General features: G+C 56.2%; 3 protein-coding genes across 3 annotated transcripts; all 3 read left to right on the forward strand.

The window, feature by feature from the left end:
- The first annotated feature begins 201 nt into the window (after window positions 1-201).
- On the forward strand, window positions 202-7,113 carry LMAN2 (lectin, mannose binding 2). Its single transcript, XM_005282249.4, has 8 exons — window positions 202-427; window positions 650-768; window positions 1,017-1,134; window positions 3,084-3,163; window positions 4,896-5,057; window positions 5,825-5,939; window positions 6,293-6,412; window positions 6,851-7,113. The coding sequence occupies exons 1-8, from the start codon at window positions 238-240 to the stop codon at window positions 7,009-7,011; spliced, it is 1,065 nt and encodes a 354-aa protein (XP_005282306.2). The 5' UTR covers window positions 202-237; the 3' UTR covers window positions 7,012-7,113.
- Window positions 7,114-7,348: 235 nt separating this feature from the next.
- TMED9 (transmembrane p24 trafficking protein 9) lies at window positions 7,349-11,668 on the forward strand. The gene is made up of 5 exons (XM_005282248.5): window positions 7,349-7,743; window positions 7,955-8,055; window positions 9,456-9,581; window positions 9,684-9,830; window positions 10,058-11,668. The coding sequence occupies exons 1-5, from the start codon at window positions 7,494-7,496 to the stop codon at window positions 10,205-10,207; spliced, it is 774 nt and encodes a 257-aa protein (XP_005282305.1). The 5' UTR covers window positions 7,349-7,493; the 3' UTR covers window positions 10,208-11,668.
- A 348-nt stretch (window positions 11,669-12,016) lies between these two features.
- B4GALT7 (beta-1,4-galactosyltransferase 7) lies at window positions 12,017-16,658 on the forward strand. Its single transcript, XM_005282247.5, has 6 exons — window positions 12,017-12,229; window positions 12,906-13,259; window positions 14,370-14,595; window positions 14,915-14,998; window positions 15,232-15,336; window positions 15,599-16,658. Exons 1-6 carry the CDS (start codon window positions 12,201-12,203, stop codon window positions 15,752-15,754), a joined length of 954 nt encoding a protein of 317 aa, XP_005282304.1. The 5' UTR covers window positions 12,017-12,200; the 3' UTR covers window positions 15,755-16,658.
- Window positions 16,659-16,939: the final 281 nt, after the last annotated feature.

Below are 16,939 nucleotides of genomic sequence, written 5' to 3' on the forward strand. Positions count from 1 at the left end.
CCACCCCATTGCATGCTGGGAGCGGTATGAGCTCCGTTAGCCCCGCCTCTCGGCTGCCATGGATACGAGGAATGACGTGTAGCGCTCGCACTAGCTGCTCTGTGTGGGGGCGGGGCCTCCTCCGGAAGCCCCCTCAGGCCGGGTTCTAATTGGAGGGCTGGCGCGGCCCTAGGCAGGAGTTTCCGGGGAGGCTGGTGTGTTCTGGTTCCGGTTCCGGTCGGAAGCAGTGGGAGCGGGATGGCGGCGGGTCCGGGAGGGGGCGGCTGTGCGCGCCGCGGGCGGTGGGGTCGGGGCTGCCCCGTGCGTGGCCTCTTGTCCGGGGCGCTGCTGCTGCTGGCGTCCGGGCTGCGGCGCGGGGCCGCCGAGCTCACCGACGGGAACAACGAGCACCTGAAGCGGGAGCACTCGCTGACCAAGCCCTACCAGGGTGAGGGGGCGAGCGGGGCTGGGGACACCCCTCCGAGACGGGCCCTGCCACGGTCTGGCCGCTTCTCCCCCTCGCTGGCCCCACGTTCCCAATGGGTCCCCCCAGGCCTGTCCGGCTCAGCCTGCCCCCAGCATGGTCATTCTCTGCAGCTCCCAGAGCCCTCGCAGCCCTTCCCGTCCGCTTGGCTTGTGATCTCAGCTGTGCCCCTTCTCTCTGCTCTAGGGGTTGGTTCCACTTCGATGCCGCTCTGGGACTTCCAGGGGAGCACGATGCTCACCAGCCAGTATGTCCGCCTGACTCCTGATGAGCGCAGCAAAGAGGGCTCCATCTGGAACCGCGTGGTGAGTGCCGCCTTGTGATGGAGGAGATCCCATTCGGTTTGCTCGGGAGCTGGAGTTCCAAGCCCTGGTTCTGAAGCCCTGAATGAGGGTGAATACTGCAGCTTCTGTGGGGGCTATAGCTGTTGTCCCTGAGAGGAAAGAGAGAGGGTGCAGTGGCTAAGAAGTTCTGTCTGTGGGAGTCCCCATGGGTGGGGGAGGTGTCCATGGAATGCTGTCCATGGTACTGAGTGTGACTCCCTCTCTCTCAGCCCTGTTTCCTCAAGGACTGGGAGCTCCATGTCCACTTCAAGATCCATGGAGCAGGCAAGAAGAACCTGCACGGGGATGGCTTTGCCCTGTGGTACACCCGGGAGCGCCTCATGCCAGGTACATAGTAGGGGATGGTGCATGCACTCAGAGAAGGAGAGATCTCCCTCCCACTGTGGGGGCAAGGTGGGGCAAAGTTCCTGTCATTATGACTTCTACACTTCATCCTTTCAGTAACTGCCAGCAGCAGCTCAGGAGGGGGAAATGTAACTAGTGTGCCCCATAGCACTGGGGTGCCCCCTTTTGAGCCCGCTTCTAGAGAGCAGGAGTGGGGGTTGCCAGTCCACTCTGCTGAGTATCTCTATCCAAAGTCAGAGAGACAAGGTGGGTGAGGCAATATCTTGTATTGGATCAACTTCTGTTGGTGAGAGACACAAGCTTTCAGGCTACACACAGCCCTTGTTCAGGTCTGGGAAACTAACTCCAAAGTGTGTGTTGAGATTCGCCTCCATTTGCTGTCTATGGCAGGCTAGGGTTCTGAGCCTTGAGTGTGCCTCGCTTCATGACTTGCCCTGACAGAAGCTGGGCTGGTTTGTCCCTGTCGTGTAACACATGACTCTCACCGCATCTTCTTGGTATCGGGGTCTCACTAGTCTCTAGCACCTACGCTCTCCATTAGTGCTTTCCTCTGTAGAAGTTATTTGTAACAATGAATTAAAGACTACTTATTCATGTTGCTTGAGTAGAAGTGGCTTGAAAGGTGTGTGATTTTTTTTTTTTTTTTTTTTTTTTTTCCTGTGGGGAAGCATTTCATAAACCCCCCTGGCTGATTTGATAGCAGCCTTAGTCTGTTCATTAAAAGTGTAGCCAAATGTTTTACTATACTTGCTGATTGTTCTTAAAAATGTTCAAGAGCCCAAATAACAAACTTAACCAAATTTATTGTCTACAGACAAAGCATTACAGTACAAAAAGTAAACATTTCCCTCCTTTTGGGAAGCAGTTCTTGTCTTGCAGCATGTTCACCTTACGTCAGGGATACACCCCCAAAACCATTTCTACATATAGAACAGCTGCTGACAAGTTACAAAGCATTTTATACGACACCTAAGATCCAACCCACCAATTTGTACTAGTTCCTGAATTTGTTGTTCTGTACCTTTATTTTATCTTTGTTTTGGATATTAACGTTCCAGCTATTGATCCATGAAGTTAGCTGCCCAGCTTATACCAGGGCAGAATATTAATGGATTTTGCCTTTGACAGTGTTCCTATCCACTTAGGCTAAATGTTGAGTTGTTCTGTTCAAAGGTATTATACCAGTGAACAAGAAGGAACAGCATTGTGGGGAAAATTACAGGGCCTTGGAGCTGTGCTCAGGTTCCGCTCCAGTTCCAGGCAAAAACCTGCGGCTCCGGGCTCCGGCCCAAAGCCCTGGGGAAAAACAACACAAGTCAGTTAGCATAAATAGCCAACACTTATACATACAATATTCATGCCATGCACTTCATACATCAGGGGTAGGCAGCCTATGGCACGTGTGCCAAAGGTGGCACGTGAGCTGATTTTCAGTGGCACTCACACTGCCCGGGTCCTGGCCACCGGTCTGGGGGGCTCTGCATTTTAATTTAATTTTAAATGAAGCTTCTTAAAAATTTTAAAAACCTTATTTTACATACAATAATTTAGTTATATATTATAGACTTATAGAAAGACCTTCTAAAAAACATTAAAATGTATTACTGGCACGCGAAACCTTAAATTAGAGTGAATAAATGAAGACTCGGCACATCTCTTCTGAAAGGTTGCCGACCCCTGTCATACATAATGAGGTGGCGACAGTAATATGTATAACACACACTTTGGCTAACAATGGGATGAGACGTTCACCAGAGACTGGTCACTGCAATGCAGAGTTGGAGGGTCCTTAGTGCCCTTTCTCCTCCATCTCCTGTTGAGTTGGAAAAGTGAATCTGCCTTGCGTATCGTGGGGGGGTAGGTGTGATTTGAAGTTCTGTGTAGCCCCTTTGTCAGAGCACTATTAACCCCGTGCTGCTTTGGTTTTCTAGGCCCTGTCTTTGGCAGCAAGGATAACTTCCATGGCTTGGCCATTTTCCTGGACACATACCCCAATGATGAAGCAACAGAGGTAAGTGGTGACGCCTCAGGCTCCTGGCAGCATGGACAGGGCTCATTGTGACTAGCACCAAGGAGCTGTCTTTTCGTGCTATGTGGTCCCGGCATATCACTTGTTGTGTGGGCAAGGGGCTGGGGCTGGCCTGACTGTACTGGGGGGTAGTGGAAGGGAGAGGAAGAGATGGATGTAGTAGGAAAAAGGGGAGGGTTAGGACATGTTGAGTCACTAGCACAGGCCTGTTTTCCTAGCTAGAAAGAACCTATTTTCAGGGTCTCTGATTCCTGCTAACCTAGGGGAGAGATGCAAGGAAGAAACACGACCCTCATGCCACAAAGGAAAAACTGAAAATTGCAGCTCAAAGAAAACCTGCCCTGAGAGTCCCCTCACTTCATCCAGGTCTCTTGGGGAGCTTTCAGCCCATATGACGATGAGTTAGTAAATGTCCGTTGCTAGATCATAGGTTAATCCTGCCAGATTCGTCCTGCCCTTGGTTGCAAACACACGATGGAAATGGAGAAGAGTAGGAAAAGAAAAACTTCGGTCTATCGGTCTAATCATTCCTGTACTAACTCTTAAGCCCACAGCTCAGTTTGGCAGAAATCCATCCAAAATGTGCTCTCCAGGGGGTATATCTTTGTAGTTGATTCTCCTCCTTTCTCCCATGTGTGCGCAAGTCTCGTTACATCTTCTAGCTGCCATGCTAACTTTCATCTATCAAGATCCACTGGCTCCGTCTTCTGTCTCATCAAACACAAGCTGCTTGTCTTCACTTTCAAGGCCCTTCGTGGTCTCTCCCCACTACCTGTCATCTCTCACTCACTATTGATCTTTGGATGCTTGCATCTGATTGATTTTATGATGCCAGCTTCCACTGCTCGTTTGTCTACATTTTCAAGTGAACGCCTTTGTGCTTTCTCCCATGCTGCCCGTCCTACTTGGGAGGAGCTCTCCCTGAGCATCTGCAAAGCTCCTTCAGCATTCTCCCGAAGGCTCTCCTTTGCTGTGATACCTGCAAAAAAAGATTGACAATGGTTAAGCCACTGGTGTGCAGAGACTGCTGCCTTTCATGCCAACCAGTATTGTCTTACTGTTTGCTTGTACTTTCACATCTGTCTATGTCCGTCTAGTGTCTCTCGTTTCATACTTCAATTGTTAGCTCTTTGGAACTCTGCTTGTACAGTGCCTAGCACAACGTGATCCTGGTCTCCTAGGTGCTACTGGAATACAAATAATAAAAACGATCGAGATCTGAGGTGGCCCATCCTGTATCAAAGGGGTCAGAAGCATGTCAGGGAGGAAGAAAAGGCTAGCAGGAAGGTTTTTCTCACTACAAACCTGATGGAGCTGGTCCTTGTCTGTGCTGAGGATGGGCAGGCAGAGAGATCTGCCTGACTGGCCCTTGCTTGGTGCCTTCCTAATTCCGTGCTCATCTGATCGTTTTGTGTGCTCCGGCTGAGATGCGTTTCCCGAGTGTGGCCCAAGGACTGGATAGCAGGGTCTGTCTATGTCAGCTTCCCTCCACAAAACACATCCTGAGGCCAACCTAGAAAAGAACCTTTGACTTATTTGCTGCTCTTCTTCATTGGCACTCCATAGCTTCAGTGCCACAGGGGATGGTGGGTCTGCACATGGGTCCTGTCAGGTGGAGGCTCAGGCTTGTGGGATATATCTCCCTCATGCAGAATGCAGATCTCTCCCAGCTGTAGAAGGCTCAGAGTAATGTTCTCCTTCCCTGCCCCTCCAGCGTGTGTTCCCGTACATTTCTGCCATGGTGAACAACGGCTCCCTGGCCTATGATCACAGTAAGGATGGGCGCTGGACAGAGCTAGCAGGCTGCACAGCTGATCTTCGAAATCAGAACCATGATACTTTCCTGGCAGTTCGTTATTCCAGGGGCCGGCTGACGGTGAGATGGATTTGGGAGATGGCACTGAGCTTCGTGCCTGTTGCAGGCTCTGAGCTGTGCAGTTGGGTTTGTGCTGGGCGGGACAGTGGTGGGAATGGCAGCACTGCCAAGGCCAAGGGGTGATGTTGGGAGGACAGCTCTTTCTCAGCACACCTGGATCAGCCAACCTGCCCTCTTGCCACTGTGGCTCTAGAGAGAGTGATGGTGGGCTGGGCAGAACTCGGCGCCAGAACAGAGGGGGCCAGGGCCCTTCCACTCTCTCAAAGTGGACTTTTGCTGGGGCAGACCCCCTCCTCTTCCCCCTGAGGCTCTCCCTGTTGCCAGGTTGGCATGGAGTCCCCCTGGGGAGGGGAGCCTGGGCAGTTGTGGGAGCTGTGCATGTGGACTCTCCACCTGCCTGCATGGGGAAGGGGGGGGCTGACAGTAGCCCCTGGCCTGTGTCTTGGGCTCCCGGCCCGGTGGAGGTACGTTGTCCACGACTCTGTGCCGGCTTACCACAGCTGCTCGTGTGGCTCTCCCTGACCTGCCTGTGCAGGGCGGGGCAGGCCTCGGAGCCAATACAGACCCTCCATCTCTGCCTGCCCTGGACCAGACATGGAGCCTGGACAGGGGCAGGGGGCTGCTTTTGGCCTTGGGTGTGGTGGGCTCGTGGCCCCACTCCTGCTTCCAGCTTGGCTGGGGGTGGGGGCCCCTGGCACCCCCACTTTTGAGAAGGCTCTGATGCCCTTGCTTCTGTGCCCTGAAGTGACTTTGTCTTTTCCTGGCAGGTGATGACCGATGTGGAGGACAAGAATGAGTGGAAGAACTGCATTGACATTGCAGGAGTCCGACTGCCCACTGGCTACTTCTTTGGGGCTTCTGCTGGCACAGGGGACCTGTCTGGTGAGAGCTCCTTTTGAACTGGAATATGTTCTCAACCCAAGCCAGCTCTGGGGGCTGGGGCATGGTGGTGTGGGTGGAGTGGCGTTCCAGTGCTGCCTTGCAGTGGGCTGAGCACTTGGAATTCTTAACCATGCAGGAGAGGCGACAGGCAGCCTGGGAAAGAGAGCAGGCTCTTTGGCTAGGCACCTGGGGAAAGCCTCCCACATGGAAGCCAGGTTTCTGAGTCAGGGAGGGTGGGCCTGAGGGAGACTAGGGCATGGAAGAGCACAAGAGGAATCTTTTCATGTGCCTTTGAGGGCATGCAGCTTGGAAAGGGCTGTGCTATCATCTAATAATTGATTCTTGTTTCCTAGACAATCATGACATCATCTCAATTAAGCTATTTCAGCTAATGGTAGAGCATCCACCAGAGGAAGAGAACATCGACTGGACAAAGATTGAGCCCAGCGTCAGCCTCCTTAAGTCACCAAAAGGTGAATCTTCTGGGCTCTGGGGACCCATGATAGAGGGTTCCTGTGTCATCCCTTCAGGCCTGCTGAGTGGTCAGCTCCCAGAAGGGTGGTGGCCTGGCAAGGACCTAGATAAATCTATGCTGGGCACTCAGCCACGCTGCATGAGATCCAACACTCCATAGCATCTCTGGTGGGAGGGCATTTCTCACATGCAGCCTGGGGTGTATGGGGATTTTGCTACCCCAGCCTGAGCAATGGAATCTCCCTGCCTGCTCTTAACACAGTAATGGTAGATGTGGGACATTGACTTGTCCAAAAGCCACTCTCTTGGGAGGGGGATTTGGCAGGTCAGCATTAGCCCATTTGTTAACCATGGGAGATCCCAAGCTCAAGGTGGAATAGGAGATGGGGGTGTGTGTGTAAATCTCTGCTCTAAGCCTCCTTCTTTCCTGCCCACAGACAATGTGGATGACCCGACAGGGAATTTCCGAAGTGGGCCCCTGACTGGCTGGAAGGTGTTCCTGCTGCTGCTCTGCGCCTTGCTGGGCATCATTGTGTGTGCTGTGGTGGGGGCTGTGGTCTTCCAGAGACGGCAGGAGAGGAACAAGCGTTTTTACTAGTGGAGGAGCTGGCCTGGGCCCGGCCCCGGCCCCAAATGTGATCTTTTCTATGGGGGATTGTACAAAACTTTGGTTTCTAAAAAGCTGTTTTTGGAGAAATAACAGGAGTATTTTGGTATCTTGTTTCTGCCTTAGCTCCTCCTGGGTCGCTTGTGTCAGACAAGCAGGAAGTGGTGAGCAGGCCCTGCAGCCGGCTCTCCTGGGGGCGCTAGCGCTGGCTCCAGGGGTGGGGCAGGGCCGAGGGATTGGCGGGGGGAGGGTGCCGCCCCCAGACAGACCCGGGCGGGGGATGACGATCCGTTGCCAGCCGGGCCTGGCCGGGGGCCGCGCGGGGAGTGTTAAAGGGCTCGCACCGCCTGTCTGCCTCTGCGAGGGGGGCTGCCGGGAGTTGTAGTCCCGTCCCCTGCGGCTGCGCGCGGCGCTGAGTGCGCAGGGGCTGCCGGGAGTTGTAGTCCCGTCCCGTGAGCTGCGCGCGGCCTTATATGGCGTTTGGGGGGCACGCGGCGCTGAGTGCGCAGGGGCTGCCGGGAGTTGTAGTCCTGTCCCCTGCGGCTGCGCGCAGCCTTACGTGGCGTTCGGCGGGTAAGATGGCGGCTCGCGGCGGACTGCTGGGCCTGGTCCTGCTGCTGCTCGTTGGCGCCGTTTCCCGCGGCTTCGGCCTCTACTTCCACCTGGGCGAGACCGAGCGCCGCTGCTTCATTGAGGAGATCCCGGACGAGACCATGGTGATAGGTGCGGGGGGCGCCCCGGCGGGGCGAGCGGGGAGGGGCGGGGAGACTATGGAGAGAGGTGCGGGGGGGGGAACTACTGGGGACCCTGTAGCGGGGATAGGAGGAAAGTCTGTGGCGCGGGCGGGCGGGGGGTAGACGGGCATGACGGGTGCTGGGGGCTGTTCTGTGTTTGATGACCAGGGTGGTTCTCAAAGTGTTGCCCTCCCCTGCAGGGAATTACCGTACCCAGCTATACGATAAGCAGCGGGAGGATTACATGCCTGCCACACCTGGGCTTGGCATGTTCGTGGAGGTGAAGGACCCTGATGATAAGGTACCTGGGTTGGGAGGAGAAGATACTGGCCCATTTCAGACCTGGGTCAGCATAGGTGCTCTGGTTCCCCAACCTGAATCTGCCCTCATACCCATCCCATTGGGGCCTGGAAGCTACAGTAGCCGGGTAATAGGACTGAGCAGCCCAGAGCCAATGCCCATGGTGAGGGGCACCCCTTCAGCATCTGCTTGCAGTTCCACTGAGGTGTCTTATCTGGGCTCTAGCTCTGGTTGCTCTGTTTCATAGAATCATAGGACTGGAAGGGACGTCAAGAGATCATCTAGTCCAGTCCCCTGCACTCCTGGCAGGACTAAGTATTATCTAGAGCATCCCTGACAGGTTTTTGTCCAACCTGATCTTAAAAATCTCCAATGATGGAGATTCCACAACCTCCCTAGGCAGGTGCCACACACAGACCACGTTGACTCGTGAGACACCAGATTTCCCTGGTATTAATCACCATAGATAATGGGGGTTCTGCTGTGGAACAGGCTGTCTTTGTGGCATGGGGGCAAGCTCTGGGTTTAGGTGGATCTGCCTGATTTTTCTGTTGCTGCCTGGTTCTGAGAGGTTCTTGATTCACCACCATGTTGCTTAGTTCTAGAAATTCCATTTGAACTATGAAATTAGAAAAATGTCTTTTTTTAAGCTGCTTCTCTGCAGTGTCAGCTACTTTAATCAGTGCAGTGACTGCTGATCCCTGTGGTACATGGTGCCCACTCACTTCCAGTCATAAGAACGGCCATACTGGGTCAGACCAACGGTCCATCTAGCCCAGTATCCTGTCTTCCGACAGTGGACAGTGCCAGGTGCCCCAGAGGGAATGAACAGAATGGAATCATGAAGTGATCCATCCCCTGTCACCCGTTCCCAGCTTCTGGCAAACAGAGGCTAGGGATACCATCCCTGCCCAGTCTAGTTAAACTCCATGATCTAAGACTCTAGACTTATGGATGGTCTGGTCCTGAACTTAGAGCTCCATCTAGGCCCAACCTTCCTTCTCTGGCAGTTTCCATCCCCTCCTCCCCAGTGCATTTGGTTGGAGCCCTGCTTGTTTTGAAATTGCTTATGAACAGATTCTAAGGTTCAGCAGAATGGTATCTCAGGAGAGCAACTAACTGAAATGCTGATCTGGCCCTGTGTTCTTGGCCCGATGTGATGCTTTAACTGTCACCTGGGCAGATAGCACAGGGGACTTGAAGAGGGTCTCTAGCCCCTGTAAATCTGCCTTGCTACCTAGATCTCACCACTAAACAATTTGCATCGGGCAGACAGACCCTTTAGCTATAGTACCAAGTATTCTGCCAGAAACCTTGATGCACTCTGCTGTCAGAGCCATGGATGTACTGGATTGGCTGTGCTCTGGAGGTTGCCATTACTGCCCTGTCCTTCTCTTCCAGGTCATCTTGTCGAGGCAGTATGGCTCTGAGGGCAGATTCACCTTCACCTCACACACTCCTGGAGAGCATCAGATCTGCCTGCATTCTAACTCCACCAAATTCTCCCTCTTTGCAGGGGGTATGCTGGTAAGGTGGGCCGATGCGGGACAGAGAGGAGAGGGATGGTCCAGGCCATGTAGCATTGTGCTGGGGCAGAACACCTGACTGTGTTCTCTTGTCTTGCTGCAGAGGGTACATCTGGATATCCAGGTGGGGGAACATGCCAATGACTATGCTGAGATTGCTGCCAAGGACAAGTTGAGTGAGCTGCAGCTCCGGGTGCGGCAGCTCATTGAGCAGGTGGAGCAAATCCAGAAGGAGCAGAACTACCAGCGGGTGAGGAACCTCAAGCAGCCTGGCCAGCCCTGCACTCTACACTGGAGATCCAGCAGGGGCTGTGTTCATGGTTTGAGAAGGAGGTTCCTGGGTGGGAGGGTGGGGGGAGCCTACCCAGCTGGACAGTGACTATTAGAGAGTTCTGAGGGCCATGGGAAGCCACTGGTCTCTGGGGCCTGGGAGGATCAGTCTGTATTTGCTTCTGACCTGTTGTTTCCTTGCTGCAGTGGCGAGAGGAGCGGTTCCGCCAGACCAGTGAGAGCACCAACCAGCGGGTTCTCTGGTGGTCCATTGTCCAGACCCTCATTCTTGTTGCCATTGGTGTATGGCAGATGAGGCACCTCAAGAGTTTCTTTGAAGCCAAGAAACTGGTATAAAGAGGGCACACAGCATGAGCAAACAGCCCTCTCTTAACAGAGGCAACTCCATGAGTTTCAGCAGCCTGGACTGGTCATGCCTACCTTCCCCTAACCCTCCAGCTGCCTGGGCTAAGTGTCACCTGCCTCCACCACTTCCCTCTCTCCCTCCCTCCCAGTCTGGGTGGGATTTCCTTGTGTTGGTTTGTTATGGCGTTTCAGTCACTCATTCAATCTGTGACGCTTACATGGCCTCAACAGTGTACTATCTGAGTGCCTCACCGTCTTTGATACATTTATCCTCAGCACCCCTGGAAGGCAGGCAGGGCTATTCTTGTCATGTTAAAGAGGGGAACTGAGCCCCAGATACTAAGTGACTTGGCTTAGGTTCTGTACAAAGTCTGGGGGCAGGAACTTGAATCCAGGTCTCAGACCAGCACCCTAACCACTGGACCATCTTCCCTGGGAATAAGGGGTAGAGTGTTATCCTGCATGGATTCCTCTGAGGTACACTGACCTTCCCCAGGAGTTGCATTTGAACTCTCTGGCAGTGTGGGTGGAGTCTGTCTGTGCCTGTGGATTTCCTCCTCTCCCAAGGCTCACCCCCGTACAATGAGCTGTGCTCCCCTTTCCAAGAAGGCTGGAATCCTCATCCCTTCAACTAGAACCACAAGTATTTTCTTCATGCCAAGAAGCTGGTATAAACGGAGAAGGAAGCTTGAGCACACAGCTCCCTTGTGCACAGAACCTTCAGCCAGGTGCTGAAATCTGCATGACTGTGTCCTGTACTGGCTGCTCTGTGCTGCCCTTGGATCACCCCAGAAAGGACAGAACTGATTGTGATGGTGCAGGGGCCTCTGCACTACCACACCCCCCTGAGGCTCCTGGTCTGACCCAGCATTGAGTGTGTGTATTAAGTGGTGTAAAATGCATAATGTGAAGAGACTGCACAGGGGTTGGAACTAGCTGCCTTGAGGCTGAGGCAACAGGCTTGTGTATCTGCCATTGGTATTTCCAAGGTGCTGATCACTGTGGCATAGGAGTACTGTGGGATTAGAACCCCACAAGTTTCTGTGTAGGGATGGCTGCATATTTTAGCATAGCATTTGTTTTCCTAGTGCGTTAAAAGGGATCTGGGCACAAGGCAAAGCTGTCCTATCCTCCAACTTCAGCAGTCATTCCTTTTCTAGGTGGTATAATAGTATGCCACTTACCACCCTTCTCTGCTGCTCAGAGGGGCATGGTGAGGGGTCACACTCAGCTTCCTCTTCCACAGTGCTGCAGACAGCTTTTCCCTTCCATGGGGCTGCAGGGCATCCCTGGCCTCCGTGGGGCGCATGTGCAGCAGTGAAGTAGATTGGTTGATGTGTCCTTTCCCTGTACAGCGGGGAGGCAAAGGGGGTGTTGGGTCACTTGGTTACTAACTTTTGGATACTTTGTTCTGTCACGTGGATTCCTAATAAAGAGTGCTCTGAGGACGGGCTTGTGTGTGTCCCCGGATTCTTGCTTTCTGAGCCTGCTCCGTGGACAAGGGACTGCAGCTGGGATGAAAACCCGTTGCGGGAGAGGGAAGTCTTTCCGCCAGGGGCCTGGCAAGCTACCCGTGCATGCGGTGGCAGCTGGTGACCCGTCCCCTGGAGGGGGAGGTAGCGGTGACTGGGGTACGGCGGGCAGCCCTCGAGCGTCCTTGTAACTCCATGTGCCCCTTCCGGCTGAGAGCTCGGGGCTGCCCGGGACCGCCCGATGCTGTTTGGGGGATGCTCGGCCCGGGACCGCTTACGTGGCTTTAGGCCGCCGCACCTCCCCCGGCTGCGTGGGCCGAGGATGGGGGGAGCGGCTGGTGCTCGCGGGAGCCGCTCGCCCCGGAACCCCCGTGTAGGCGGAACGGCGGGACCGGGCCGTGTTTCCGGGGGACCCCGCTCGGCGCCGGACCTGGTGTCTGAGCCAGCGTGTCCGGGCAGCCCCGGGCCCGGGGGGACGGAGCCAGGAGCCGCCCCCGGCGCCGCCTGGGAGCATGTTCCCGTCCCGGAGGAAGCCGGCGGTGTATGTCTGGGAGGAAGCCGGGGATATCGGGGCAGGGAGGGGTCTATGGGGGTGTTGGGGGAGCGGGACGGGGTCTGGGGGAGTGTTGGGGCAGGCTCTGGGGGGCAGGGACGGGTCTGGGGGGGTGTTGGGGGAGCGGGATGGGACAGGCTCTGGGGGGCAGGACGGGCTCTGGGGGGGATTGGGGCAGGGACGGGTCTGGGGGGGTGTTGGGGGAGCGGGATGGGACAGGCTCTGGGGGCAGGACGGGCTCGGGGGGGATTGGGGCAGGGATGGGTCTGGGGGGGGTTGGGGGGGCGGGACGGGGCAGGACGGGCTCGGGGGGCGGGGATGGGGAGGATTGGGGCAGGCGCCGGGGGGCAGGGACGGGTCTGGGGGGATGTTGGGGGAGCGGGATGGGACAGGGTCTGGGGGGCAGGATGGGCTCGGGGGGGGGGATTGGGGCAGGGACGGGTTGGGGCAGGGACGGGTTGGGGGGGTGTTGGGGGAACAGGATGGGGTCTGTGGGGGTAGCGGGGACGGGGGTCTGGGGGAGCGGACGGGGTCTTTGGGCGGAGGAGCGGGATGAGGCCGGCTCTGGGGGGGCGACTGTGTGGGGGGCCGGGAGCGGTAGGAGGCAGCGCACACTGGGCCCGAGCCCTGACTCTCTCTCTCTTCCCCCACACCCCGGCCGCAGGTCCCGCCGGCTGCTGGCTCTCCTGCCGCGGAAATGCTCCGTCTTCCAGCTCTTCTTCGCGGCGCTGCTCCTGGGCTTTGCCTCACTGCTGTGGCTGCAGCTCAGTTGCTCAGGCGATGTGGCCCGTCAGGGCCGCGGGGCAGCGGCCCCCAGCCCCCTGAAGCCCTGCCCCCCGGAGTCCCGGGCCTCATGGGCTGAGGACCCGTCATGGGGCCCCCACCGCCTGGCGCTGCTGGTCCCCTTCCGGGAACGCTTCGAGGAGCTGTTGGCTTTCGTGCCCCACATGCATCGCTTCCTCAGCAGGAAGAGGATCCGCCACCACATCTTCGTGCTCAACCAGGTGGATCATTACAGGTATGGTCCTTTGCCACCCACAGAGCTAAGCTTTGCCCCAGGTGCCATCCCTGTGCCGCCAGGGCACTTTGGGGGCCCAAGGTACCAGGCTTGGAGCAGCCCCTTCCCCAGGGCATTCTTTGTGCTACGGAGGTTCTAGACTTGCTCTGTGACCCTGAGTAACTCACTTTGCACCCATGCCCCAGTTTTCTCAGCTATAAAATGGGAATCACACTCTCCTCCTCTCCTGGGATGGGGGAGTTTGACCTTCAGGGCTTAGTGAGGTCCATTTCTTTTCTCTTTGCTGGGCTGAGCGTGTCGGGACTGGGGAGAGCTGGGCTGTGAGCAGCTGGAATTTCAGATACTCTGAGCCTGGAGGTGTCGTGTTGGGCTCAGTTTTGTAGACGGTGAGGGGCTATGAGAGTCTCTGTGTAAGAGTCTGTAGAAAGGTAAAGGGCTATTTTCCTTCTCCCTCCTCCTTTCCCAGGGCCGGACCTGAGCAGGAGAGGAAAATTTAACTGTAGGCCACTAGACTTTCTTCCCGACTATGAACGCTGTGAGGCTAGAGCTCTGAGAGCCAGGGGAAAGCTGCAAGACACAATATTTGCTTGTGTCCTCAGAACAGCCTTAATGCTCCCCCGTATGCCCACCCATCTGGGTCACCTCTTCCAAGAGCCCACTTTACCTGGATGGTGGTACCAGTGTTTAGCCCCTCCCTGCTGGCCACACCATGTTGGCCTTGCCTGGCCTCCAGGTGGCCCTCCCAACATGCCAGCCCACCAATGCTTTGTCTCTTACATGTCATCTTCTTGACGAACATCTGTCCAGCCTCCAGCCCACTTTCCCAAAGGGCTTCCCTTAGGACAGGCACTGTCAATGTTAGCCCCTTACTAGCCACAGTGGTCGGGTGCCACTGTTCCCCCTGCATGGGTGTGGTTTCAGTGTTGAGTTGCAGCACCTGGGGCCTGAGATCCCAGCTGTGAAGCCAGGAGAGACTGCTGGTGCATAGGGTGGGCTGGGGAATGATGGAAATGTGACTAAGCCTGTCTGGAGGACGACTGATGCTGATGCGTCTACGGGAAGCTTGATGCTCCTGGTGCTGGGACAAGATTTTCCTGGTGTCTTGAGCAGGTTTAACAGAGCATCTCTGATCAACGTCGGCTTCCTGGAGAGCGGCAACGACACCGATTACATTGCCATGCACGACGTTGATCTCCTGCCCCGCAACGAGGAGCTGGACTACGGCTTCCCGGAGGCAGGGCCCTTCCATGTGGCATCCCCAGAGCTGCACCCGCTGTACCACTACAAAACCTATGTGGGCGGCATCCTCCTGCTCACCAAGCAGCACTACGAGATGGTAAGTCCCAGCACAGAGTGGGGTTAGGTCCTCGTCTGTTTGGGGGAGGATTCCTTGTTCGTCACTTTTCTCCACCCTGGAAATGTGAAAGGGGCGACACGATGGGGAGGGAGCTACAGGGGTGCATCAGGAATGGGGGCTCATGGGCTGAGCTGGTTGGGGTCTGGCCTTGTGTCCCAGGGTCTAGCCATGGCTCTCCCCCATGGGGCTGCTCTCCATCTGCCTGGCTGCAGAGGTTACTCTGGTTGCATGCATCAGGCAGATGCTGAGGGAGGGGGATATCACAAGCTTCTACCCCTGTGACACCCTCTCATTTCAGTGCAACGGGATGTCCAACCGCTTCTGGGGCTGGGGGCGAGAGGATGATGAGTTCTATCGCCGGATCAAAGGAGCTGGCCTCCAGGTAGGGATACTCTCCAGGCTCCTGGACAGAGAAAACACCGTTCCCCAGGCATGGCCACCAGGATCTTTGCCAAGGCCTGGGAGAGGACAGCCTAGCTGGCCCCTCTGCCTAGCCTCCTAAAGGTCCTGCTGAGCCCAGGGGAGCGGGTGATGGGGTTCAGGAAGCTTTGGGACAGGGCACTTGGCTTCGGGCAGGGACTCCAGTGACTAATGCACGCTCCGCTCTCCCCCCAGCTTTTCCGCCCCTCGGGAATAAAGACTGGATACAAGACCTTCCAGCACCTGCACGACCCAGCCTGGAGGAAGCGAGACCAGAAGCGCATTGCTACCCAGAAGCAGGTGTGAGCTGCTCCCTTGGGGCGGGGCAGGGGCCCTGCTGCCCTCTGCACAGGAGGGGAGGGGAGAAGAGAAGGGGCTCCCATGGAAATGGTGTCTCTCTGTGAGCTGCAGGCGGCTGCATGGGTCTGAGCCGGCCCAGCCTGTTGCTCTAGCCCTGTCCCTGCTGGCTCTGCCCTGTCCCCTGCTCTGGTCCCATCTCGGCTAGCTCTGCGCACTGTCCTTTCTGCTGCGTGGGAACTGAATGCCGTGTTGTCTTCCTCAGGAGCAGTTCAAGGTGGATCGGGAGGGGGGCCTGAACAACGTGAGGTATCGGATTGAGTCCCAGACGGCGCTGAGTGTGGCTGGAGCTCCCTGCACTGTCCTCAATATCTTGCTGGACTGTGATGCCAGCAAGACCCCCTGGTGCACATTCAGCTGAGCAGCCTGCCACGCTGAGATGCCCAGGGACTGCAGCGGGGCCATTCGGAGCAGGGCAGGTTCGCTGCGGCAGCTGAGCGCGAGGGCTGGAGCATGGAGGCGACAGACTGGAAGAGGGCTGAGGAGCCAGCCCAGCTCCTCGGTCGGTGCAGCTGGAAGGGCAGAACTGAGACCGAGACACTGTGGCCCCCAGCACAGATGCCGCTCCCTCCTTGCGCTGGCCATGGCAGAGCCACCTCCGTGCTCCAAGGGGACAATAAAGACCCATCAGGACCATGTGATATCAATGCACTGAGCCTCGCCCTGCTTTCCATGCCAGTGCCCATCTGCCAGCCTTGGTCAGGCACCATTTCTGCTCCTCGCTCCCTTGCTCTCCTACTGCTCTGTGATTCCAAGAGGAAGCAGGGACGGAAGCCAGGCTGTGAGTGTCTGCAGGAGGCCAGTCACTCGGGAGGCTCACAAGAGAGGTTTGGTTGATGCAGTGGGGCCCAGAACCCCATTAACACGGGCTGGGATTTCAACAGAGAATGGGACGTATTGGCTACAATACTGCCCAGAACTTCCCATTCCCCTTCATGTGGCTTCTAGGTCCCGCTGCCCACCCCTGCTTTCTGTGGAGTAAGGTCATGTTTCTGTTGAACCCCAGCTCGTGAGCATGTCACTGCTCACCGGCTGCATCCCCCCAGAGCACCAGCAGTGCCAGTGCCACTTCCCACAGTACACACCATACCCCAGCCTTCTCCATGGGGCTTGAGTGAATATCTGGTGCCTTGGCCTCTAGTGCCCCCTTCTCTCCTGGCCCTGCCCTCTCCCAGCTCTAGTCAGGAAATCCTGCACCGTGTTTCCCTGGAATGTAATGGCTGCTCATTTGCTGCAGTGGTGGCATTAAAGCCAGTGGAGCCATGGATGGTGTCCGTGCAAGAATCCAGCCCCGGGCTCCTCCCCAGCAGCCAGAGATGGAGCTTCCTGTACTGCAGGGGGCAGGGTTCTGAGACTCCCTACCCCAGGGAACAGCACAGGCCTGTGAATGTTTCTGGTTAGAGAAGGACCAGAGGGGTGTCTGTTTGTGTGTAATTAACCACAGGAACAACTGCCCCGGGGGACTCTCCACCGCTGACCATTTCTAAATCCCAACGGGCTGTTTTTCTAATCGCTCTGCTCCAGGAATGGTTTGGGGGGAGGTCTC

The sequence above is a fragment of the Chrysemys picta genome, chromosome 8 (genome assembly GCF_011386835.1).
Source record: "Chrysemys picta bellii isolate R12L10 chromosome 8, ASM1138683v2, whole genome shotgun sequence".
Lineage (NCBI taxonomy): Eukaryota > Metazoa > Chordata > Testudines > Emydidae > Chrysemys > Chrysemys picta.